The sequence below is a fragment of the Neolamprologus brichardi genome, chromosome 3 (genome assembly GCF_056152115.1).
Source record: "Neolamprologus brichardi isolate AB-2024 chromosome 3, ASM5615211v1, whole genome shotgun sequence".
NCBI classification, from domain to species: Eukaryota; Metazoa; Chordata; class Actinopteri; order Cichliformes; family Cichlidae; genus Neolamprologus; species Neolamprologus brichardi.
This window is the reverse complement of record NC_142106.1, coordinates 32,099,693-32,125,288: the sequence shown is the minus strand read 5'-3', so window position 1 is coordinate 32,125,288 and position 25,596 is coordinate 32,099,693. Positions and strand designations below refer to the sequence as shown.

Here is a 25,596-nt window from a genome sequence, read left to right as displayed (position 1 = left end):
ACTCATTTGGTCCTGGAATATAAACTAAGGCTTAGAGTGCCCTCTGCAGGAAAACCAGAGTAACTTCAGATTAGAGATGAAGACTTTTAAACTTGGAAAAATAAGTTCCCAACAGCAGGTGTAAAGGGGAAAAATAGAAAACACTGTCAGACCAAAAATATTAAATCATGGATACATTTGTATGTGCTATGTTCTGATTTTAATCAGTTTAAAAGCCCCAAAAGATGCTCCATGTAAAACCCTCACATCAAACTGTTATTTTACATTGACTTCTTCCTAATGTGCAGTAATGTGCACAAGTCTGTAACGTTAAATGTTTCTTTGACCATTCTTGATCTTTGAACATTGGCTGCTTTCCACTAATTTTCAGCCCGGACCTTGTAGCAAAAAATTTCAGATTTTTGATATTGAAGCCACTTGACCCTGACCTGAGAGTTATTCAAGCATAAAAATGCAGATACAGAAATGTTATTTTTGTGTTGGTTTATAGTTTACTGATGAATAGTTGGGTAGCTGGCACATTTTCTGAAAACAGCAGTTTCTGTCTCACACTCACAGGATGCACAAAATGTCATTTTTGCTACTTGACCACACATTAGTAGCTTTAACCCACCTAATCCTACTTCTTTGTACAGTGCATATGATTATGCTTTTTCACAACAAGATCACCAGGATGGGTCAGCAGAAATGAAATAATCGTCTCTCTGTCTGTCTTTCAGGCGGTCGCCTCACAGTAACCAGTCCCCACAGTCCAGGCTCTCTGTTTCCAGTAGGAGAGACTGTGGTGCAGTACACCGCTACTGATGCAGCAGGAAACAGCCGCACATGCAACCTCACAGTAACTGTCCAAGGTATAAGAGCACCCCTGCATCTCAGTGACGTACCTGCACCCCAAGGAACCCTTTCTCTTGTGTGATGAGAATAAAATACACAGTAAATAAAACAAAACACCAGTGTCAGTGTCCTTTTGCAGTGCCTGAATTTTTCAGTTTCATTGTGCAGTCATGCATGCTAGTAATCAGACACTGAGCTCCAACTTGAGAAAACCATGAAAGTGCTTTATGTGTATTTGCCCAGGGACAACGTGTGACCAGCCGTACGTCCCAGTGAATGGAGAGTTCGTCTGTTCTGAAGAGGAGGAAGGAGTCAACTGTACTCTCCACTGTAAAGACGGCTATAGCCTCACTCAGGATGCTGTCCACAGCTACTTCTGTGCCTACAACGGCATCTGGGAGCCAGCCTACTCTCCAGACAGACCAGACTGTTCATGTGAGTATGGCAAAATATATATATATATGTTTATACATACATGCTGTATGCCTCACTGTTTATGTTCAGTTTCAGAAGAATAATTTTTCTTCTTTAGTAGGTAGAGAACATCAGTGTGCCACCGCCAAAACAAAACATTCTATAAATAAAACACAACTAACTTGACCATGAAAATCAGCAAGAAAATACAGGCCTCTTACCCACATACATATATGTCATACATAGATACATACAGGGTGCTCTGTTTAAGCTGTTTTAACCTGGCTACAGCAGCTGCAAGCCTCTTTGCAACCCCCCTCCACCTCTGACTCTCCTTTTTATTGTGTATTTGACTTAATCAGTGTCACATCTGATACCACTGGTGCACGCTCTGTTCTCTACAGGTTTTCTCCAGTGCAAATAACCTTTTTTTTACAATAGTAGTGCTGACTGAAGTGTCCTTTATGTCCTCTCCAGTGAACCGTATAGCCAACAACGGGTTTAAGCCCTTCGAGATGCTCTTTAAAGCATCTCGCTGTGACGACGTGGACCTCGTCAAGTCATTTACTGGAGAGTTCAACAGCAAACTGGGAGGCATGGTGAGGACTTCTATCTCTGCAAACACATGGATAAACTGTGAATCAACTCTTGAATACATGTTGCATTTTGTGGTTTGTCTTACAGCTGCCTAAAATTTGTGGCAATGACGATGTCACCTGCAAGCTGGAGGTGATGTCACAGGGTCACTGTCTGGAGTACAATTACGACTATGAGAATGGATTTTCTATTGGTAGGATTACCTGGCAAAAATCCCAGAATATAACACTTATGTCTTAAATTAAACATTTTCACGATCATCTTCTCTCTTCTTGTATTACACCCTTTAGTACCAGGAGGTTGGGGGGACAACTGGGGCACTCAGGGCTCCCAGGACTATGCCTACTTTGAATCTGGCTTTGCCACAAGCACCCGGCAGCTCCCCACCCAGAACCAAGACGGCAGCATGCAAGTTCACCACCGCACCAAGAGGCACAGAAAGATCAAAGGCCCGACTAAAGACCACAAGATCCAGATCTACTTCAACATCACAGGTAGAATGTCTGAGAGATCTCAAATGTCTGAGTTGCTACGCTGCTACTGCTGACTGTCAAAAGCTTTTTAAAGGCTGCACATTAATGATGCCACAAGCAAAAACAGAGCGAGAATCATGTGTTTATATATTTTCGAAGAACAACGTACAATAGCTCAAAAAGCTTGAAGCTTAGCATGTCTGCAATCTTTCTAGTGCAGCATTTTCTTGCTCTCTGACACGCCCATGTTTCAGTCGTTTAAACTTTGGCCATTCTCCCAGCAAGCATCCCTCTGCCCCTGTCGAGGAACGACTCAATAGAAGTGGCCAATCAGAAGAGGCTCCTGCGGATGCTGGAGCAACTTACCAATAGACTGAAGAGAACACTGTCCAAGCAGCCGCTGTCCAATTTCCACTTGTCTTCAGAGATGATTATAGCAGATCCCAAATCACTGGAGAGCAAGAGGGCGTCTCTCTTCTGCAGGCCCGGCTCAGTCCTCAAAGGCAGGATGTGTGGTGAGTAAGGAAGGTGCACCCACCTAACCTCATGGTTCCCTTCATAACAGTATGAAAGCACATTGCGGTATTGCTTTTCCTAGCCTCTAACTGTGAATGCTCTTTCAGTCCAATGTCCAGTGGGAACGTACTTTTCTCTTGAATATAATGAGTGTGAGAGTTGCTGGCTGGGTTCCTACCAGGACCAGGAGGGTCAGCTGGAGTGTAAGTCCTGTCCTGAAGGAACCTCCACAGCCTACCTGCACTCCCGCAGCATCGCTGAGTGCAAAGGTACAAAACATGCACATGAACAGAAAGACGTCTGTCTTTTTGTGCTCGGATTTAAATGTTATTTTTCATATATGGGATTTTTTTTCTGTTTCATTTGGCTGGTGACGTGGTGATATGCATATATTTTCAGGGCAGTGTAAGCCCGGTAGTCACTCTCGAAATGGGTTGGAGATCTGTGAGTCATGCCCCCTGGGTCACTTCCAGCCTTCTTTTGGAGCCAGAAAGTGTGAGGTCTGTCCCGATGAGACTTCCACAGTCACCAGAGGAGCCGTGGATGAGACAGAGTGTGGAGGTGATATAGTTTGACAGGCATAAAGTACACAACCCTCATGTCTTGCTAACTTAATTTATTTCCACTCTGGCGAGACCTAATCATTCCTGAGAAGAAAACCAATATTTTCCCAGCTTCCAATCAAAAACATATTTGTTGGAATTTGGCACTGGTGTCCCATTATATCAAAAAAGTTCATTCCTACTTGGAAAAATTAGATAGTTGCCCTTTAAAGTTGGATGGAATAATCTAGAAACTCAAAAGTTTTGTTCCCAGGTTTCCAAGTTAAAATACATAAATAATATACAACCTTTCAGACTTGGAGCTGTTAGGTGTTTTCCAACCAGCAAATGCTGCTTGTTTCAGATGTTTTTGGGTGATCCTGCCACTTCACCTGCTCCTCTAATCCTCGAATGTTTCTTTTTCTATTTTTTCCTGCGCCCCTCTTTCGATTTATGGACTCTCCTGGACAGTCCCCTGTTCAGCAGGTCATTTCTCCCGCACCGGTCTGGTTCCCTGTTACCCCTGTCCCAGAGATTACTACCAGCCTGAACATGGCCGCTCTTACTGCCTCTCCTGTCCCTTCTATGGGACCACCACAATTACAGGGGCCACCACCATACAGCACTGTTCCAGTAAGTGTGCACGACTGCTAGTCTTGTCTGGGTGAAATATTCACGCAACACTCTGATACAAACACTTCAGTCCTGATTTGATGTTTTATTTTGAGACCTGATAAAAACATTGAGGTTGGATAGAAGGTTGTGAATTTCATTACCATTAGTTCACAACATTAATGTGACTTTTAAAACACCCGTTCACGACTCGTTAATGTGACTTTTGGATAAATCAGGTCCAGGCACAAGCTTGTCAAAGGGATGAAGTTTATTGTTAATGTGTTAATTAAATTTGCTGCCCAGTTTGTCTCACTCTTAGCTCCAGTTTTGATGTAAGTCTGATGTTGGCAGCCGTATGCTGCCTCTGTTCACACGTCAGATTTATATGTCAGTGTCGTTTCTGCTTTTCTGAGTTGGCATGTGAATTAATTTATGTTAGACATCTGGAGAACATGCCAAGTGAAGTCAGCAGAGAGTAAAAATACAAGAAACTGCTGCGCGTCTGTGTAAGACCGTGCTGCCACCGCTGCAGTTGTGTGCTGTCTGATTTGTGGTGTGACAGCTCGGTCCAACTTGAAACACGATTACTGCACAAGATCAGGGGAAATGGAAATAATTTGGCTTTTATTGCTCGGCGGCAGAATGGAAATGAAAAACACTGTGTCTGAAGGGTGGGAATGAACAGAGGTTTGGACACGCTGCCAGAGCTGAATAAGAATAGTTTTTGTTCAGCTGGATCTCAAACGTCTGCCAGTCTGGTAGCAAAGGGAAAGATCCTCGCTGTGTTTTTCCAACTTGTCTTTGCTTACACTGTCTGTGTTTTCTCTGGGTGTCATGGTCAGGCTTTGGCTCCAGCTTTCTTCCAAAGGAGGAGAGCGTCACTGCAGCTCCCGAGGTGGAGGTCATTGATGAATACCAATCCAGCAGTCAGGTTTGCCTTTGTCTTTTCTCAAAGTCCCACACTTTACCATTAAAAAAGCCCTGAATACCAGGTGGTCCCACAGTGACTGGAGAATGTGGTGTGAAAAAAATGATCGCTACCGTGTGTAAATTTAAATTCAACTTGCAATCTCATTTACTTTAAATGATTGCTTTAAAGACGAGGACCAGGTCTACGATCATTGCAGTCAGTGGTTGTCTTCAATGCAATTTTGGGTCTGTTATATATTAGTGTTTGAAAGGTCAAGTTAGCAGGTAAACACAATTTATTTGTTATAATTCAGTGATTCACTGTAATAAATAATCAAAAATCGCAATTCTGTTGCAGTTCTGTTGCTATCTACGTTCACAAAGACTCACTTTAAACTGAAAGCATGATTTTACTTCCATTCAGAGTCCAGGCAGAGCCTCATAGATTCAAAACAGCAACTCAGGAAAAGTGATGTAGTTGGAGCAGGATGGTGATTTAACTGTAAAAGGAGACAGGCGCTTTATAAAGAAATATAACCAGCATACAAACACTCAGCAGAGATTGGAGTCGAGTCCAGTGCAAAGAGATGCAGATGTGTGATTATCATCAGCGCAAATTGCCTCAGAGTAATTACACTGTGTTGGCAATCTGTGTGTTTATAAATTAGGCAGCGGTTATTTGCAAACCTTTGCCAAACTGCCTGTGAGCATTTGCAGTGTGTCTGATTGTCGATTGACAGGAGACAGGCTGCCTAACACCAAGTGAGCTGTGCAGTCGCTCAGTAATTGCTTTGCACGGTCACCCTCTCCTTAACCAATCATCAGGCAAACACTGATTTTTCTCATTTGCAAAGATATTCCTTGTTCTAGTTTTGTGTAACTGAACAATTAGGATTCATTTGGAGCTCTGCAGATTCTGCATGTACTCATAGAAAAACCAAAAGCCTGTTCGTATAAATATGGATTTGCACTTGATTCCTGTTGAATGAACCGTTTGTCTGCCTCCCATTCAATTTTCAAAGTACTCTAGAAACCACAAGTAAGCCCACAGTCTGAGAGTGAAGAGCTCTAATGGGGTGATATGGTAATATGAGGTCATTAAGATAAGATAGGGCCTGATTATTCAACACCTTGTAGGATTTTTAATTCGACAAAGCTTGTCTAGTCTTAAAAACTAAAAGCTTTACCTTTCTTACATCCACATGTGTGAACAACATGAAATTGCAGGGACCTCAGGAGGGTTTGAACCCACAACTTTCCTGTTTTAAGCCAGCAGGGAAACATCTGGACAGTAGTGTCTGATACCGAATGAAGTTAGCTTTTTATTAAACTTCAATAAATGAAAGAAATGGCAACACTTTAATGTCTAAAAGTCAATATTTCACCTAGCTTCTTTTTGTATTTGGCTGAACAGAGACTGTCTCCTATTACTGCACCTTAAAATCTAATATCTACCTTTCACTGCTTGAGAACTGCACACATGCTTTTTCTTAGAGTATTTAGTGCAGAGTTTAGGATAACCATCTAATGTTAACATATTTGAGAGGACTACATATCATTGTTTCATCTGCTCTTCTCACAGGTTTTCCATGAGTGCTTCCTGCATCCGTGTCAGAACAAGGGGACATGTGAGGAGGTTGGAGCAGGATATGTGTGCACCTGCATGCCCGGGTTCACAGGTAGATCACCCATCAGTAGATCAGTGATAATGATTGATTCTCATGTGACATATTACAAGAACTGGATACACCCTCTGATTTCACGGTCAGGTGCCAAGTGTGAGATTGACATAGACGAGTGTAACTCTGCTCCCTGCCAAAATGGAGGCCTGTGTAAGGACGGCATAGGAGACTTCCAGTGTCAGTGCAAGCCTGGATTTTTAGGTAAAGGGACCTTTGAGTTTGTAGCTCAGTTTGCACAATACTCAAAACAAAGGTTGGCAGGTTAGGGTCAGTGATTATTTCAAGGCCTTGGAAGTTTAGGTTTGACTTGCAAGTTTCTGACTGCACATTTTACAGAGCTATGACATCGATACACTGTAATATTTATATAATATACTCTATGTGCAACATTAGTGTATCTGATGTTTGTGCTTATTCTCCTGCTGTGTCTCAGGCTCCTTGTGTGAGGCGGAGGTAAACGAGTGCCACTCCAACCCGTGTCTCAATGAAGGCGCGTGTGTGGACGAGGTCAACAAGTTCGCCTGCAGCTGTTCCACGGGCTTCACAGGTTGCACACAGACTGACGTAACAATAATAGTTACATGTAGTGCGTAACATCAGATAACTCTTCGTGATCAAATGTCAACAGGATCTCGCTGTGAACTGGAAATCGACGAGTGCCAGTCCAACCCCTGTTTGAACGGCGGCGTGTGCGAAGACATGACCGGTGGTTACACCTGTAACTGTGCCGTTGGATTCTCAGGGGACAGCTGTGAGATCGACACTAATGAGTGTTACAGCTCTCCCTGCCTGAATGGAGGCTCGTGCCTGGATGCTGTGAACAGTTTCAGGTAATAAACGTCCAGATGGAAAGCAGGAGTAATGGGATCTGCTGCTTGAAATAAGCAGTACAGGAAAGAGTACTCATTTCTGATTAGATGTTTTGTATCTGCGTGATGAAGTTGACACAGACAGAATGTGGTCAGTTTTCAAAGTTAAAGTGAGTAACTTATTGTGCTGAATTGTTAAAGACTGCAAATAAGAAGTTATTGAACACGCTTGTCTTCTTCCTCTGTGTCAGATGTCAGTGTGTGGAGGGTTACCGAGGCCGGCTGTGTGAGGTGGATGTGGATGAGTGTGATCCGAACCCCTGTGTAAATGGGGCCAGCTGCTTAGATGGACTGGGGTCCTACACCTGCCGCTGCCTCCCTGGGTTCAACGGAACCAGGTGTGAGACAGGTACTATAGGCCAGATGGCACATCACCATGGCAACTCTAGATGGAGGAGGACAGGGAAAGATATAATTAACGTGAAATGTTTTCAGCTGTCAGTTACACCTGACTGTGTCTGTCAGAGTAAAGGGTCTTCATTGGTATAGCCCGGATAGCCTTTTGTCTTTGGCATCTTCGTCTGGACAAGTGGTGAAGATGATGGATGGAGAATTTCATGCAACTATAATAAAAAAAATATTTTAAAAGTGTTTTAAAAAATAGACTAATAACAAATTTCCTTTCTTTGGATTTCTAAAATTTCAAATAAAACACCATATTTTGAAAATATTTATGGATAACTTTTGAGCTTTTTAAAAGAGAGTTAGAAAGAAATGTAGTTGGGAAACATCAGCAGTAACTAAAATAATGGTTTTTTTGCATTTTTAAGTTAAATGAAATCACAGTGTCTTCTCTGTCCTGTCAGAGATGTCCTCTGCCTTCAACCTGGACTTTGAGGTGTCTGGCATCCACGGTTATGTGATGATGGACGGAGTGATGCCAGCGCTGACCGAAATCACCTGCACCTTCTGGATGAGGTCATCTGACACCACTAATTACGGCACACCGGTGTCCTACGCTGTGGAAGGCAGTGATAACGCTTTCCTTCTAATAGACTACAACGGGTCAGTGATGCAGCGAGGTTTAAGGGGCAGACGTTTTTTAAGTATCACTTTTCCTTCATGCGACTGAGCTCAAGAGTTGGGAGTTCGCCTTGTAATCGGAAGGTTGCCGGTTCGAGCCCCGGCTCAGACAGTCTCGGTCGTTGTGTCCTTGGGCAAGACAAGACACTTCACCCGTTGCCTACTGGTGGTGGTCAGAGGGCCCGGTGGCGCCAGTGTCCGGCAGCCTCGCCTCTGTCAGTGCGCCCCAGGGTGGCTGTGCCTACAATGTAGCTTACCATCACCAGTGTGTGAATGTGTGGATGACTGGATGTGTAAAGCGCTATACAAATACAGGCCATTTACCATTTTTTTCTTTCTTTCCGGCGTTGCCACAGGTGGGTAATGTATGTGAACGGTAAGGAGCGGATCACGGACTGCCCTGCGGTGAACACTGGTCAGTGGTACCATATCGGTGTGTCCTGGAGGAGCTGGGATGGAGACTGGAGAATCTACATCAACGGGAAGCCCTCAGACGGAGGCAAAGGCCTGTCAGTCGGCACCACTATCCCAGGTGTAGTGCTATCCTCGGCCAAGACAGATGTTTTTTGAAGTCATTAAATATGCAACATCAGTGATAATTAGCTTTTTTGTTAGCTAATTTAGTAAATAAACAAAAACTCTGGTGGTTAACCTCGGTGCTCGCTGTCGTCTGTAGCTGGAGGTGCGCTGGTGTTGGGTCAGGACCAGGATCAGAGGGGGGAGGGCTTCAACCCTGTCGAATCCTTCGTCGGCTCCCTCAGCCAGCTCAACATCTGGGATCGTGTTCTCACACCACAGCAGGTAAACCAAGCTAGCTGATGTAAATTTACAAACACATATATTCACTAATAGAGGCTGACCAAGGATTTATCATATCCATCCACCTCCACCTTCTCTGGCTGTACTGTAGATTAAGGTCCTGGCCAGCAGCTGCCCAGCTTCTCATGTGACCCACAGAGGGAACGTCCTCGCCTGGCCTGACTTTCTCAGTGGAGTTGTGGGGCGAGTCAAAGTAAACCTCAACAGCATTTTCTGTGCCGGTGAGAGAGCTTCACGTGTTTCAAAATCGTATTACCTCAAAATTGGAGCTCAGTTACAAACCGTGTGCAGCAGGTATTAGCCTTCAAGCTTTTTACATTTTCTCCAGACTGCCCCAAGCTGGAGAACACTGCGCCCCACCTCCACGTCTCCACTGTGGATGTGCGTCCCGGCGCACAGGTGCAGCTGTCTTGTGATCCCGGTTTCTACCTGGTGGGGGAGCCTGTGCTGCAGTGCCAAAATAAAGGAGAGTGGAGTCACAACCTGCCCAGCTGTGAACGTAAGACAAAGACAGGCAGTGCTCAGTCATGTGTTTCCATGGTTTTGCACCTGTTTTAATTGATTTCCTTTGTTATATCAAGTTTTGAATTTAAATATAATTCAGATTCAGTCTTTTGTCTTTATAAAAGCTGCAGGAGATCAAGTGGTTTTGTTTTAAGCTTGTGTGTTATCATGCCAAAATATTCTCCTGGAGACACCTCCACAGTGTAGCAAGACCGTTAGTTATTTTTTAGGGCACATTCATGCAGATACAGTCACAAACCAAGCGCTTTGTTGTTGATATCAGAATAAATGGGAATAAATGTGATCGCCACAGCAGGAAGCTCCAAATGCTTGATTTGGCAGATTTTTGTGCTAGCTGTCCGTCCCGACAAAACATCAAAGGTTTTTTTTGGTTCCTCTGAAGATCAAGATGGGACTTTCCACCTTTTAGCCAAAGTTTTTTTTGTTTTGTTTGTTTTTTTACTGGATGAAAAATCAGAATCTGAAGGTTAAAAACAGCAAATATATCCTCATAAAATGAATAAATGGTTCTACCTTCAGACAGATTTTTCCATCAAGCAGTGTGTTGTAAAAATATGTTGTGTGGCTGTAACAGTCACATCCTCTGACACTGCTCGTTGTCTCTGGTAACACTTTATAATATGGCCCGTGATTAAGGGCGTAATTCCCCAATAACTAGATGCAGTTTCATTGTATTCTATTTAAAATTACAGTGTAATTATATTTACCTACAAATATTTGAAGGTAGGTTGACTAGAATAAAGTCAGGCTTTTACAGAAAATGCACAAATAATTATAGTAGTGTGTGAGGTATTTTTAATATTGAATAATTCCAGGTATTTTACATGTAAGGAGACACAAATTAATTCAATTCAATTCAATTTTATTTATATAGCGCCAAATCACAACAAAAGTCGCCTCAAGGCGCTTCATAGATACAGAGAAAAACCCAACAATCATATGACCCCCTATGAGCAAGCACTTTGGCGACAGTGGGAAGGAAAAACTCCCTTTTAACAGGAAGAAACCTCCGGCAGAACCAGGCTCAGGGAGGGGCGGCCATCTGCTGCGACCGGTTGGGGTGAGAGAAGGAAGACAGGATAAAAGACATGCTGTGGAAGAGAGACAGAGATTAATAACAGATACGATTCAATACAGAGAGGTCTGTTAACACATAGTGAGTGAGAAAGGTGACTGGAAAGGAAAAACTCAATGCATCATGGGAATCCCCCGGCAGCCTACATCTATTGCAGCATAACTAAGGGAGGATTCAGGGTCACCTGGTCCAGCCCTAACTATATGCCTTAGCAAAAAGGAAAGTTTTAAGCCTAATCTTAAAAGTAGAGATAGTGTCTGTCTCCCGAATCCAAACTGGAAGCTGGTTCCACAGAAGAGGGGCCTGAAAACTGAAGGCTCTCCCTCCCATTCTACTTTTAAATACTCTAGGAACAACAAGTAGGCCTGCAGAGCGAGAGCGAAGTGCTCTAATAGGGTGATATGGCACTACAAGGTCATTAAGATAAGATGGGGCCTGATTATTTAAGACCTTGTATGTGAGGAGCAGGATTTTGAATTCAATTCTGGATTTAACAGGAAGCCAATGAAGGGAAGCCAAAACAGGAGAAATATGCTCTCTCTTTCTAGACCCTGTCAGTACTCTTGCTGCAGCATTTTGGATTAACTGAAGGCTTTTCAGTGAGTTTTTTGGACATCCTGATAATAATGAATTGCAGTAGTCCAGCCTGGAAGTAATAAATGCATGAACTAGTTTTTCAGCATCACTCTGAGACAGGATATTTCTAATTTTAGAGATGTTGCGCAAATGGAAGAACGCAGTCTTACATATTTGTTTAATATGTGCGTTGAAGGACATATCCTGGTCAAAAATGACTCCAAGGTTCCTCACAGTGTTACTGGAGGCCAAGGTAATGCCATCCAGAGTAAGAATCTGGTTAGATACCATATTTCTAAGCTTTTCAGCGCCGAGTACAATGACCTCAGTTTTATCTGAGTTAAGAAGCAGAAAGTTAGTGGCCTTCCAAGTCTTTATGTCTTTAAGACATTCCTGCAGTTTAACTAATTGGTGTGTGTTATCTGGCTTCATGGACAGATAGAGCTGGGTGTCATCTGCATAGCAGTGAAAATGTATGCTATGTCTTCTAATGATGCTGCCTAGGGGAAGCATGTATAATGTAAACAGAATTGGTCCTAGCACTGAACCCTGTGGAACTCCATAATTAACCTCAGTGTGTGAAGAGGACTCTCCATTTACATGCACAAATTGGAGTCTATTAGATAGATATGATACAAACCACTGCAGTGCAGTACCTGTAATACCTACAGCATGTTCTAATCGCTCTAATAGGATATTATGGTCGACAGTATCGAATGCTGCACTGTATTTTATAATTATACTGTATACTGTAATTTTATGGTAATTTAGTAAAAAAAATAACAATATTTCCCCATCTTACATCATAAATACACTGTACTTTACCGAGTGGATTCATCCTTTCTTTTTACATCTTATGGGAGTTTACACCCTTGGCTGTTGGCTGTGTTATAAAGTGTTACCACATGTCTTACAGGTGTGTCCTGTGGACCTCCTCATCCACTGGAAAATGGCTTCTTCCAGGGAACAGACTTCCATGCCGGCAGCTCCGTGGTCTATGAGTGCAGTGCTGGCTTTTACCTGCTGGGGGACACCAAAGTGCATTGCACCAACAGCGGCAAGTGGGGAGGAACTCCGCCGGCATGTTTGGGTACACAAACAGCTCAAACTTTTTACAAACACTTTTAAATAAAAAATCCTGTTTCTGTTGACTGACAACTTAACGGATAACCCATTTGTCCTTTTTTGTGTGTGTTTTTAATCATATGTGTGTGCAGATGTGGATGAGTGTGCCCTGGGCTCTGACTGTGATGATCACGCCAGCTGTCAGAACACAGAAGGCTCCTACACCTGCACCTGTATCCACCCATACACTGGAGATGGCAAAAACTGCACAGGTGATATGACAACGTAGTCAGGTGACCCAAGCAGCTGTTTTCCTCCATTCTTTTATAAACCCAGCTGTTCGTGTGTGCGTTCAGAGCCAGTAAAGTGCGAGAACCCTGGGACTCCTGACTTCGGTCACCGATACGGGAGCAACTTTCTGATGGGCAGCGAGGTTGTGTTTAGCTGTGACAACGGCTATGAGCTGATTGGCTCATCTCAGCTCCAATGCCTGGAAACAGGAGATTGGGATGATGCTGTCCCATACTGCAGAGGTGAGAGCTGGAGTCACATAATGCTATTGTGATCAAATGGATGGTGTGATTTATTTCAGTTGCGTCTGATGTAGTGGACTCTGCATTTGTTTTTCACAGTTCCGATTAAGCCGATGGAAAACTAGGAATATTTTATGGAGCTTTTTGGATGCTTACTCTGCAGCTGCGATCCTTAGAGGTTGCTCAGTTTGACCTTCACAGTTTACAGCTTCTTTCTAAATTTTTGGATGATTTCCTTGAAATAAAAGATTGGCACTTGAATTTTTTGCTGCATGGATTTAATCTGCAGCTTGTTTGGTTGGAAGAGGCATGTAACCACAAGCTTCACTCTTTACAATGAGATAACTACATACTATAGAATATGATATCACATAGCAAAACACATAAATCAGCATTTACTCACATTTTTTCAGTTATATATTACACAGTGAAAATACTGCATCCATTAAACAGCTTTAATGGCTTCAAAGAAGAGGCTTCTAATGAAAGCATGCATCTCTCTGATAATAAAACACATTCAAGGTCCACTGCTGTCGGCTATTATCATGCAAATGACTATTACACTTCAGGAAAACATGCAGACATGTATGTTGTGTATTCATACACACATACACAAGCAAATATACAGCACAAAAAATGCTTTGTCTAATGGCCGGTGTTGTAAAGGAACAGTCACATACGCAGCTGTCCTTTTTGTTCTCCGATGTGCAGCAGGCTGAGACGTCTGACTATGTAACCACGTGCATCTTGGCACTAAGCCACATTCTTCATCACAGAGGAAGAGGAACTGAATTACTTGGCGTCTGCAGATTCATGTTACTGTAGCTGCTGAGTGTCGGACTGAAAGTGAAATGATTAGATGTGCAAAAGCCACATTTGTGTGCAACAAGTGGGAGAAAAAAACAGTTGAATAAAATTTAATGAACATTAAAAACACACTTATGGCTCAATATAATATTATTGCTCTGAGATCTTCTGGACATCAGCATCACTGTGTGAGGTGCATCTTTGGAGCTGTGACTGTAAAAGTGAATCTTCAGTTTCACGCAGAAATAAAAGAAATGTATCTGTCTGCTTTTCAGTTCCACATCCGTCCTGTTCGTCTCTTTTTTGAGCTGACCCCAATTTCATCAATAGCAGTTAAAAGTATGAGCATCATGGGGGCACGATAAGCCCCAGATGCCCAACTGACATTAATTTGTTTAAGTGGTTGGATTCAGAGGCGTCTGTTAACTTGATTCTCAGTGCAGAAATATATGCGCATATTTGCTCCTCACATCAGTGGGCTAAACTTGCATTTAGTTATTTAAGTTGTAATTGAGTGTGATAGGTTTAAAAAATTAGCGGTTACTAATCATCTCGTTAATGTTACGCTCCAGCCCTCTCCTGCCCAGCACCAACTGTTCCAGAGAACTCCATCATGACGGGAAACAACTTCACCTATGGAAGCAAGGTGACTTTCAGGTATCATCTTCACCCTCTCCAATACCTCGGGTGTCATGTGACATGTGAAAGATTTTTGTTAACATGTGAGTCTGACTCTGTTTTGTCTCTACCTAAGCTGTAAGAAGGGCTTCCAGCCTCAGGTCCCCTATGAGTTCCAATGTCTCTCTAGTCTGAGGTGGACCGGGACGCCACCTACCTGCCATCCAGTGACCTGCGGGGGTCCGCCGACTGTGGAAAATGCAGACTACACACTAAACACCAACACGTATCTGTCCACTGTCACATACACCTGCAATGAGGGATACAGGTATGGATAAATTACCATTAGTACTATTAGTTTTTCACTGAATAAATGTAACTTTTATTATACTTTATATAGCTTTAATTTGTTGTACAACGCCAATTCCTAAACAGGGATGCTGTTTAAGATGTAAATAAAAACTAAAAAAGAATACTTTCAGCATTGATGCTTCCTTCCTAGATGTGCAACATGCCAATTCCAGAGGTATTAATGAACTCCAGTAGCATCTGAGATGCAGGCTTTTAAACTGAGTGCTGGTAATAAGCTGGAATGTTCCTCCACTCGTTAGTCTGGATAACGCAGCGTCCATGTTTTCCAAAATCATTTTAAATTTTCATTCTTCTGATGACCGAACAGTTTTCCACTTTCAGTTTACGTGTGGCTGCTTCTTTGCTTTAACTTGCATTTGTTGATGGCACAGTAAGCTGCACAGTCAGTGATTTCTTGACAATTTCTGAGAAACTCCGCCTCTGCAAGATGCTCGTAATTCCCAATCATGTTACTGGCCTGTGGTCGATTAACCTAAATAATTGCAAAATGATATTTATGAGATTATCTATTGTGCATTCTGCCTTTAGTTACATTTTTTCGGAATTGGGTGTGTATACCCAGTGACTGTAAATGATGTAGAGAGGAGTCTAAACTGAGTTGTATGTCGATACAAAGACCACAGGGCTCCATGGAAGTAATTTGTGAGGCAACAGGGGAGTGGAGCAGGCCTTTCCCCCGCTGTGTGAGAGTCCTGTGCAGCGAGCCCCCGCTACTGGAAAACGCTGTGACTGTGGGAGAGAACTTTGAGCTGGGAAACAAGGTGCACTATGTCTGCAAAGAAGGGTAAATGTGGTTGAAATCTACTCAGTTAATTTGTTTTTAAAATGTGTTAAAACTAAATACTTAACACCTGTTTATTCCTCTGCATGATCTTTACTGTCTATGGCATGGTGGCTTTTAAGCACAGCTAAAACAAAGAATTCATGCATTTAATGAAAATGTAACATGTACATGAGGATGAGAACTGAGCAGTCCATCGAGGCTGAAAAGCGCCGCCACAGCATGCATAAACAGGATCCAGAGAAACTGAAATTTACTTGAGAACAATAAGATGACATCTTAATTTTTTTAAATTATTATTTCTATTTGATATATATTTCTGATGATATGATTCAAAATACTACAAAAAAGATTCCCTGATCCAGATTTGATCCATTTGAGCAATCCGGTTAAGGGCTAGACAAACCAAACCAAGCATTTTGCAGTTTCTTTGACATACTTTTGCATGCTTTTTCTAAATTATGATGATTTGGGGTTTTTTTGCTCATTGCTTTTGCTCTCCTTCCTGTGCAGATACACTCTGATTGGCCCAGAGACCAGAGAATGTCTATCAACTGGCCAATGGAGTGAAAGCACGGCTCAGTGCGTCCCCCGCTCCTGCGGCACCCCGCCTGCCATCGACCACGCTGAACCCTATGAGACTCACAAGCTTTTCGGAGACACCGCTAACTACTACTGCACTGACGGATACACAGCCAGCAACAACTCCAAGATGGTTTGTAATGCTCAGGGCGTGTGGGTGCCACCCGATGGCATGGAGGCGCCTCGCTGCATTGCAAACTTCTGCCTCCGCCCACCTGAACTACCACATGCAATTTTAGATTCGGTCAACAAACCAAAATACGCCAGCAACATCGAAGTGAGTTATAAATGTGAAGAGGGCTTCATGCTCAACACTACAGCCACACTCAGATGCCTGATGGGAGGAGAGTGGGAGCCCTCGCCCTATGATATTGGCTGTGTGCCGGTGAGGTGCTCCAAGCCTGAGAGCATTGATCAGGGCTATGTGATTGGGACAAATTACAGTTTTGGAGCCGTGGTGGCGTACAGCTGCTTCAAAGGCTTCTTGATTCGAGGGGAGAAGAGAAGGACCTGCAAGGGAAATGGAGAGTGGGGAGGAGCTCTGCCTACCTGTGTACCTGTGTCCTGCTCGCAACCCCCATCCCTCAAGAACGGATACCCCCAGGTTAGCCATGAAAACTGAATGCACTTAAAGAGTCCTCTTATAAACATAAAAACAAAGCACATGATATGTCCCATTTTTGTTCCACTGTAGGTCAAAGGTCGGCTCACTTACAACAGCAAGGTGACGTACGCCTGTAACGCAGGCTACAGACTGATTGGACGACCGGAGCGAGTTTGCCAAGCCAACCGTCAGTGGTCCAACCAAGACCCCCCAACCTGTGTCCTTCTGACCTGTGACCCTCCTCCTAACATCGTCCATGGGCACTACAAAGGCTCTGACTTCCAGGTGGGCCGTAAAGTGGTGTATGTCTGCGATGAGGGTTACGAGCTGGTCGGGGATGCTACCTGGACCTGTTTGAAGTTTGGAAGGTGGGATAAGACGAGGCCTCCGCGTTGCTCGCCCGTCCAGTGTCCAGAGCCACCACTGGAGGAGAACCACCTGGTTCTAAGGGGCCTGGACTCTGAATCAGGAACAGTGGAGTTATCCTGTGAGGATGGCTACGTCCTCGAGGGGGCTCGGTTCCTCCGCTGCACTCCGTCACAGGAGTGGAATGACACCTTTCCGGTGTGTAAGCAGGTGTTTTGTGGTCCGCCGCCTGCAGTGCCGTTTGGTGGCCCTTCCAGGTCTTCTCACCTGTTCCCATTCAGCTCTGTGGTGACCTACACGTGCATAGATGGCTTTACTTTAAGAAAAGAAGGCTCTGTGTCCTGTCTAGCCAACGGGCAGTGGAGCAGTCCTTACCCAGAATGCATCCCAGTTGAATGTCCTCAGCCTGTAGAGATTTCAGATGGTATTGTTGATGTCCAGGGACTGATGTACCTCAGCAAAGCACTGTATAGTTGTAAGACTGGATATAACTTAGTAGGTAACTCCACCATCCTCTGTGGAGAGAAGGGACTCTGGATTGGTGGGGTTCCTTCTTGCCGCCCAATCGAATGCTCAGTTCCTAAACAGATAACCAATGGAAAAGTTGTCTATACAAAACTTCAGTTTGATCACAGTGCGACCTACTCCTGCAACCGTGGTTACCGCCTCCAAGGCACAAAGACTGTTAGGTGCCTGGCCAGTGGGGAGTGGGACATCGAGCCACCAGCTTGTGTGCAGATATCCTGCACACCACCTCAGCCAGTTGAAAACGGCTTTGTGGAAGGCCAGGACCACAGTTATGGTGTGACTATTTTCTACAGCTGTTTTCCTGGCTTCCAACTCGTGGGTCAGGACCATCTAACCTGTGAGGAGTTCGGCTGGTCGAGCTCTGTTCCTGTCTGCGTGCCCTCGGACTGCGGGCTGCCTCCTCACATTGACTTTGGGGAGTATGTTAGAGTGACAGAGCTGGGAGGGAGATTTACCTCTAAAGACACTGGAAGACTGGACTTGAACTTTCTTCATGGGACACTGATTGAGTACCGTTGCCACCATGGCTATGACCTCACAAGCCAGGTCAGGCTGGTGTGCCAGGAGGACGGAGGCTGGAATGGGACAGCCCCATCGTGTGTGCCAGCGGAGTGCCAAATACCGCCTAGTCCAGATCACGGCTGGATGAATGTGACTCATGGCTCCCTCGGGACTACGCTCACATATACTTGTGATGAAGGATATGAGCTGAAGGGGGAGCCTGTGAGGCAGTGTGTGTCAGGTCGAGTGTGGACCACTGATGCCCCAGTTTGTCAACCTGTTTCCTGTGGTGATCCAGGGGCTGTGGATAATGGCACAACACAGGGAGGTGATTTTGTTTATCCCGAGGTATTACACTTTCAGTGTAATCCTGGGTTTGTCCTGAAGGGCAGCAGTACTACTGCCTGCCAGGCAGACGGAAAGTGGACTGCGCTGAAGCCACAGTGTGAGCCCGTGTCCTGTGGTCCTCCTAAAATCCCCGGTGATATCACATTTAAAGGCACAGAGTTCACCTATAATAACAAAATAGAACTGAGCTGTCAGCCTGGGTTCATCTTAAATGGAAGGTCTCCAAGCATCTGCCAGGCTGACGGTACCTGGAGCCACAAGGCTGCTGCCTGTGTACCAGCCCGCTGCGAGAAGCCCTCCCCAATACTGAATGGTCGCATGTTGGGGTCAGAGTTTGGCTACAGCAGCAAGATAAAGTATGAATGTGATGAAGGATACACGCTTAACGGAGATTCTACACGTGTCTGTCAGTCAGATGGACTTTGGGACAAACCGGCACCCCGTTGTGACATCATTAGTTGCGATCCTCCTGAGGACATCAGTCACGGCTATGTGAACGGCTCCAGCTTCAACTACGACGACATTGTGGAGTACGTGTGCTTCGATGGCTACGAGGTCGTTGGCGATCCCATCCTGCGGTGCTCCGCTCAGGGCCTCTGGGTGGGCCCCGTGCCTCAGTGCCAGCCCTGCATTTGCACCCTTCCTGTGGTTAAGTTCGGAGTGGTTCTCGGCCACGATCGAGCCTGCGGAGACCGAGTGCACTTCCAGTGTGACGACGGCTACAAGCTGCTGGGTCCCTCTCAAGCTGTGTGCGAAAAAGGAGGAGTGTGGAGCCCTGGGGTGCCTGTGTGTAGCCGGGGAAGGTGCACCGCTGCCCCGCCTACAGTTCCTAATGCTGTCTTGCAGGGTGGCAGTGCCAGCTTCCCAGAAACGGCTATATACAGGTGTCGGCCTGGCTACCAGCTAAAGGGGTATGCTTACCTCACCTGTGGAAGAGACGGCAGATGGGGGGAACCCAGGATACGATGCGAGCCTGTGAGCTGTGGAAAACCGCCAGAGGTCGCCAACGCTCGGGTCGTGGGAGATATCTTCAGCTTCCCCAACCAGATCACATATAGGTGAATACTGTCATTATTGGAGTGGTTTGTCTTAAATGAGTTTTCTGACTCACATAGTGTTTAATGTAAATGCTGTGTATGGAATAGTGCTTATCCTGGATCAGGTGAGACTACAACTGAAACCTGAAAAACACATTTTCATACACAAAAAGTCAGTATAAGAGCATCCAGCACTGCACTCTGCATCTGATTCATCAAAGAACACATTTATAACTGAAGTGCACTTAAAAGATGCATTTCTAATCATTAAAATCATCATTAAATTAATTTTTTATTATCATGCACTAAGATGATGTTGTAGTTGCATTGAACCAGTTTTTCTGGTAAGTTGCTGTTAAAATTTAGTGACAAACATGCTTGTTCACTCAGGAGAGCATCAAAACTTTTCTCAGTTTTCTTCATTGTTTTGATGTGAGTCACAAAAAAGTTGCCATCACAGAAATATGTGGATTTTTAGCTGTAATGCTCTTGAGAATTAATTCTCTCAACATTTATGTCTCAGCCCTGAAAGGCTGATGGGGTACTACCATCACTGTGGTGTGAACACGTTAACTCGAGAACAAGTCGATGTAGGATTTTGAAATCGATATCTACTAGGAGGCTAAGGTTTAGCACTGGCTGCCACCAATATTTGTATTTTTACGTTGAATCTTAGAGAAACTGGCTTCATGCTCACAGTAAACAGGATGTTTGTTACTTTCCATTTCTGTGAATGGATTAAAATCCAAGACAGAAAGAGTGTACTCTGTGTATCATCATGTGCGTCCTTTGTCTGCAGGTGTGATGATGGATACGAATTAGCCACGCAGACAGCTTCCCTGTCCTGCCAGAGCGACGCCACCTGGTCAAAACACAACGTTCGGTGCCGCCCCACCCCCTGCCTGCTACCCACCAACTTCTCCATCCCCCATCTGGTAATCACCGGGAAGGAGCTCACGCCTGTCGGGGGCACCGTCACCCTCTCATGCCCTACTGGCTTCTACCTGCAGGGGTCAGCACTAGCAGAGTGTCAGGTAAGAAAGATGTCTTGCCTTTCAGCTTCTTAATGTGAATTTGACTTCCCTGTTAAGTTATAATTAACCACAGAAAATCCATTATATGAATGCCAGGAACATAAAGTGAAATGGCCAAAGGTTTACAGAAGTGAGAATGAATGTGTGTAACGTTGATAACGCAGCGCTTTTAAACTGTGTGATAAGGTCGGTGGAAGCTGGTCTCCAAGTATCTCATCGGTTTCCTGTGAGATGGTGATGTGTGAGAAACCACCTCCTCTTCTTCACGGTATCGTAGAGGGGGACAGCTACAACTATGGAGACTTTGTCATGTACTCCTGTCTGCCTGGCTTTGACATGAAGGTAAAACTTTTTCCGTCTGGCATCTCTTTACGTGGAAAAACAAATGTAGTTGGTCCTAAACTACATAACAAATGACCACTCAGCTCCTGTGTTCCTCTTGCTTTCCCACACTCTGCCTTTAAACAGCATGCACCCACTGCACTAATGGCTAACAATGAGATTACAGAAAGCCATGTGACTTCTCTTCAGCAATCAATAGGTGTGCGCAGTAACTGAGCCAATAGAAAGAGCTGAGTCACTGTCTTCTTTATAAACTGATACTCTGCACTGCCCAGTTTGGACACTCGATACAATGACGGCCTTTTTTTAATGCACACGAAGAGTAGAAGCCGCTGACTGCCTTGATAGCACTCACGCAATAACATTACTTCATTCTACAGTGGAAAAAGTCAATATTATGGATGTACGCGTTTCTGTGTGTACACCATCAAATATCCTTCTCCCCTTTTTGTCACAGGGAGACTCCATCCACATCTGCCAGGGAGACAGAACGTGGAGCGGCACGCAGCCAGTGTGTGTTGGTGGGTTTGTGCACAGAGGCAGACAAGGAGGCAGACATGCTTGTGATAATAGCGGATATTTGATCTTAATGTTCTATCAGTGATCTTTTTTCCCTCTACTAAACTTTGGAACATCCATAAAGTTTATTGACACAAAGATATCCCACACAAACAGATATCCAAGCGTAGCCCTCACTAGCTTCTGATGGACATGCAGTGATGTTGTTTTGACTGCAGGCCAGAAACCACTCAGTTCATATAAGAGTTTCAAGGTTTACACTTAGCAGGTTTTCAAGGGGTAAAGAGTTCATGTTTTGCAATGTGCTACAGCAGATACATATACTGTACTTTAACACTACCGCACCTTTGACCCTTTTCTTCACAGCGTCCTCATTGCAATCATGTGGGGCTCCTCCCGCAGTACAAAATGCACAACCGGCGGGTGAGCCCAGCCCGGACAATGTCACCTATGTGTGTAATCCTGGGCTGCAGCTGATCGGCCCAGAGACGCTCACCTGTCTGGACAATGGCACGTGGAGCCTGCCGGTGCCTACGTGTGAAGGTATGGAGGGCAGACAGTGAGCAAAAGAAGTGAAAGGACGTCTGTGCATCAGACACGTCTGACATCAAACACGTCTGACATCACATCCCTGTGGTCTTTCTGTCTTGTCAGTGGTCAGAGGCTGCATCAGCCCCAAACAGATGCTGCACGGTAAAGTGCAGGAACTCAGCCTGAACACTGGGCATGCTCTGAAGTTCCAGTGTGACAACGGCTACAACCTGGTGGGAGATCCTCTGGTGGTGTGCATAGGGGGCAATGCCTGGAGCTCCGCTTTCCCCACCTGCAAACGTGAGGACACGTTTTTCGAAAGAATCTTTACTGGTTTGCTTTCTGACTTCCTGCCACGTGGCAGCTTGTGGTATCATTTGCTTTCTAACACAGAGGCCTTTTAAAATTCTTTGCAACATCACTGAGTTTCTTCATCTGTTTCACAATACAGCCTGTGACAAGAAGTCACCCACTCAGCTCCTCGTAATCTGGCTGCAGTTTGTTGGAATGTGCTGATTTTTGAGTCTTATGTCATGACTGACCCATGACTTGCAGCTGAGAGACACTTCCACATACATGTCTCTCAGACTTATGTAATTCATTATTTCTGTTGGCAGAAAAAAGAAAACAAACAAAACATGGTGTATGAAAAATAGTAATAGTGAAAAATAGTAAACTAAAAGAAATTAGATGACAGTGAATTGAGCTTTTGACTCTGTTTACAAATGTGGAAAAGAGAAGTGCAGCAGCCACTGACCACTCATAGATGGTCGGTGTACGTACGTCTCAAAATAACCAGACTTTTGTGCAGTGACGTTATATAGATATGTAGATGCGGTGCATTTTATTGATGTATTTTGGGGGGGGGGGGGGGGGGGGGGGTAAAGAAGTGTAGCACATTCACAACACAGTTTTGTAGCGTTTGTGGGCCCTAGTGTTACATTGCTATCGTGTAGTAGAACGATTTAAATGTCTCACTTTAATCTGCATCTATCATTCTGTCACACTGTCGGCAAACTTCACTAGTACATGTTGTTTCTGTGGTACACCGTGACTGTAAACGACTAAGGACTTATACTGTTGTATTGCTGATACACGAACTACATCAAATTTTAAAAGCATATCCATCATTTCTGTCTCTCGCAGCCAAGTCTTGCCCGGCTCCTCCGGGCTGGAACAGCAGCGGGGACAGAGTCCAGCAGGAGTTTCGAGTTGGACAGTCGGTCCGCGTTACCTGCCCCAAAGGTCAGCAGGTGAAAGGCAGCGGCACCATCACCTGCAGGTCAGACCGGACCTGGAGCCCCATGAGTTCTGTGTGTGAACGTAGGTATTGTTATTTTTTTAAAGAGAAGATTAATCTCTTCTGTATCAAGTCTCTTCAGTTGTTGTAGCAGCTTTTTAATCTGTAAGGAATCACATGTTTGTGAGGTGGCATTGAATAAATGTGACAAAACCGAAAAACGTGATTTCATTTGAACGGCTCTTAAATATGCGAAGAATGTCACGTTTGTTAGCAGGAAACTAGATGATTAAGTTTGTAAATTATATAATTAAAGAGGAAGTTTACTGCTTGTAATTTTCATTTTAATGTCACTGTGTGTTACCTCTGAACTACACAGGTTTAGTTCCTTTGTACCATTAATGTAAACCTTTCTGCTATATCATAGTAAAGTTACTAAGTTTAGTTTTTTTCAGTGAGATCATGTGATTTACTCACATTTCTACAAGTACTGCAGCGATTAAATGATGTCACTATACTCGCTTGTCGAAACACTGTGATTTTAACACTGCACATCTTCGCATGCTCCCCTTGTCTTGTTGTGCTTCTCTACACTTGCATGTCTCAGGTGAAGCGCTGTCTCTCTGTTGTCTCACTGAGCTTTTATCAAAACAAATGAGGCTGCTTCAAACACTGCGTCGGCTCCTGTGTGCTGAACTAATTACGGGCACCTCTGCGGCTTCTATGGCAACCTTTGTCAGATTGTCCTTTGATCATTCTCATGTGCAGTTGTCCTGAATATGCAGCACAGCAGTGCTCATGTTGCTGTGGCTCGTTGTATGTGTTTGCATGCTGTTTTGGGAGGGTTTGTCTCCTACGTGCATGTTTATCCGAGTCCATTTTTGTCCTCAGGGGGATTATCAGTAAGGGGTTTTTACCAAATCAAACCAACACTGAACTGTTTGATACATTTGGATGTGTTGCATGAAAATCACTGTCTCCGGGGCTACTGGGGGGTGCAGGAAACACACTGGGTTTAATTTAATAAGCACAGATTTCTCTCTGCGGTGCACACTTTGTACTCACATATGGGGATGGACAGAAATGTTACAGCGCAATAAATTTTACAGTCAGATTGGTGCAAACGTGTCGTTAAAGAGGCAAAGCAGCAGCGTTTGTAGACGGGGGTAGCAGTGAATAACTCGTGGGTCGTTCCATAGGGGTGTCCTGTGGCCCCCCACTCCATGTGGCCAACGGGGTGGTGCGGGGGGCGGTGTTCCAGTTCGGGGACGTGGCGGTGTACTCGTGTTATGGCGGTTACACCATGGAAGGCATTGGAAGGAGCAGGTGTCTGGAGAACGGCACCTGGACGCCGCCCCCCACATGCAGAGGTAGAGCGAACGTGAAACGGAGACTTCCTGCTTCAGCTGACTTATCCTGTAACTCATACTGCCATGCAGCTTCTCAGCCTTTGAATTCTTCCCTTACCTACTGCTGCTTACGAAACAGAGATTTTAATCTGTGAAGGTCATTAACACGTATGTGCTTGCACTCTGGTTGCATGGGTACAGTCTATGGAAGCGGCAGAAGCAGGTTTGTGGGGGTGTTTTTTGTCTTCACCACAGGATCTCTTATCTTTCTCTGTACCATGACCGACGGCGCTCTGCTCTGACAGCTCGCCCTGAAGTTTATGTGCAAATACTTTCAGAAGCCTGGATCCAGGAAGAAAAACCTCACCCTTAAACAAGAAAAACACCTTTGTATGACGGGGTTTCCTTTAAATAATTTAATTATTTAAAGGAAAATCGGGCATGTAGAACATCTGTAGATTAAGCTTTAGCGTAACATCTTCAGGATTTTAAGAAACAGTTCAGTTTACAGTTTTATTCTGAGTAAACATGAATCACACACGCACAGTTGTGGTATGATGGGAGTGTCAGCTGAACAGGATCCAGGAATTTAGACATTGGGAAATTCCTTTTCTCAGTCGGCACAAGCAGAACAAAGATATGACCTGCAGGCAGTTTTATGACTGCGCTGCATTTGAGAAACAAATACTTCACCATACTATCACATTCACATGATAGTTACCAATCTGTCATCACTGTCTGTAACTGAATTACGATGTTACGCTCTTTAATAAACGTCACTCTGAAAAAAATGAGTTTAGTGCTGTACATAAAATAAAGAAAAGGGTTAAAAAAAAATCAATAAAAAAGGTCACATTTGAGAGAAAAAATATGAAAACAATCATATCAGCCTGAAATCAGGTTCCTGTTGATCAAGTAAAGATACTAAAGCAGACAGTCAAACTGATTGAGCTCCACCCTGAATCCCTGT

At 44.4% G+C, this 25,596-nt stretch overlaps 1 protein-coding gene across 2 annotated transcripts in view; it reads left to right on the top strand.

Annotated features, from left to right (window-relative positions):
- The window catches only part of svep1 (sushi, von Willebrand factor type A, EGF and pentraxin domain containing 1), a 115,545-nt gene that overhangs the window by 84,587 nt on the left and 5,362 nt on the right, over nucleotides 1–25,596 (top strand). Inside the window, exons 13-47 of one of the 2 annotated variants that reach the window (XM_087836791.1) lie at nucleotides 720–851; nucleotides 1,078–1,269; nucleotides 1,726–1,847; nucleotides 1,933–2,038; nucleotides 2,136–2,339; nucleotides 2,600–2,833; nucleotides 2,942–3,103; nucleotides 3,234–3,395; nucleotides 3,848–4,009; nucleotides 4,834–4,922; nucleotides 6,483–6,579; nucleotides 6,670–6,783; nucleotides 7,016–7,129; nucleotides 7,211–7,412; nucleotides 7,643–7,800; nucleotides 8,258–8,456; nucleotides 8,831–9,006; nucleotides 9,151–9,275; nucleotides 9,385–9,514; nucleotides 9,622–9,792; nucleotides 12,386–12,559; nucleotides 12,687–12,806; nucleotides 12,891–13,067; nucleotides 14,447–14,531; nucleotides 14,629–14,820; nucleotides 15,481–15,648; nucleotides 16,159–16,831; nucleotides 16,922–19,632; nucleotides 20,411–20,645; nucleotides 20,832–20,987; nucleotides 21,445–21,508; nucleotides 21,873–22,049; nucleotides 22,161–22,337; nucleotides 23,184–23,360; nucleotides 24,477–24,647. In XM_087836791.1, coding sequence (XP_087692917.1) covers nucleotides 720–851; nucleotides 1,078–1,269; nucleotides 1,726–1,847; nucleotides 1,933–2,038; nucleotides 2,136–2,339; nucleotides 2,600–2,833; nucleotides 2,942–3,103; nucleotides 3,234–3,395; nucleotides 3,848–4,009; nucleotides 4,834–4,922; nucleotides 6,483–6,579; nucleotides 6,670–6,783; nucleotides 7,016–7,129; nucleotides 7,211–7,412; nucleotides 7,643–7,800; nucleotides 8,258–8,456; nucleotides 8,831–9,006; nucleotides 9,151–9,275; nucleotides 9,385–9,514; nucleotides 9,622–9,792; nucleotides 12,386–12,559; nucleotides 12,687–12,806; nucleotides 12,891–13,067; nucleotides 14,447–14,531; nucleotides 14,629–14,820; nucleotides 15,481–15,648; nucleotides 16,159–16,831; nucleotides 16,922–19,632; nucleotides 20,411–20,645; nucleotides 20,832–20,987; nucleotides 21,445–21,508; nucleotides 21,873–22,049; nucleotides 22,161–22,337; nucleotides 23,184–23,360; nucleotides 24,477–24,647 — 8,508 coding nt within the window. The remainder of the gene's footprint in view (nucleotides 1–719; nucleotides 852–1,077; nucleotides 1,270–1,725; nucleotides 1,848–1,932; nucleotides 2,039–2,135; nucleotides 2,340–2,599; nucleotides 2,834–2,941; nucleotides 3,104–3,233; nucleotides 3,396–3,847; nucleotides 4,010–4,833; nucleotides 4,923–6,482; nucleotides 6,580–6,669; nucleotides 6,784–7,015; nucleotides 7,130–7,210; nucleotides 7,413–7,642; nucleotides 7,801–8,257; nucleotides 8,457–8,830; nucleotides 9,007–9,150; nucleotides 9,276–9,384; nucleotides 9,515–9,621; nucleotides 9,793–12,385; nucleotides 12,560–12,686; nucleotides 12,807–12,890; nucleotides 13,068–14,446; nucleotides 14,532–14,628; nucleotides 14,821–15,480; nucleotides 15,649–16,158; nucleotides 16,832–16,921; nucleotides 19,633–20,410; nucleotides 20,646–20,831; nucleotides 20,988–21,444; nucleotides 21,509–21,872; nucleotides 22,050–22,160; nucleotides 22,338–23,183; nucleotides 23,361–24,476; nucleotides 24,648–25,596) is intronic. The other variant, XM_087836801.1, reaches the window with a different exon arrangement.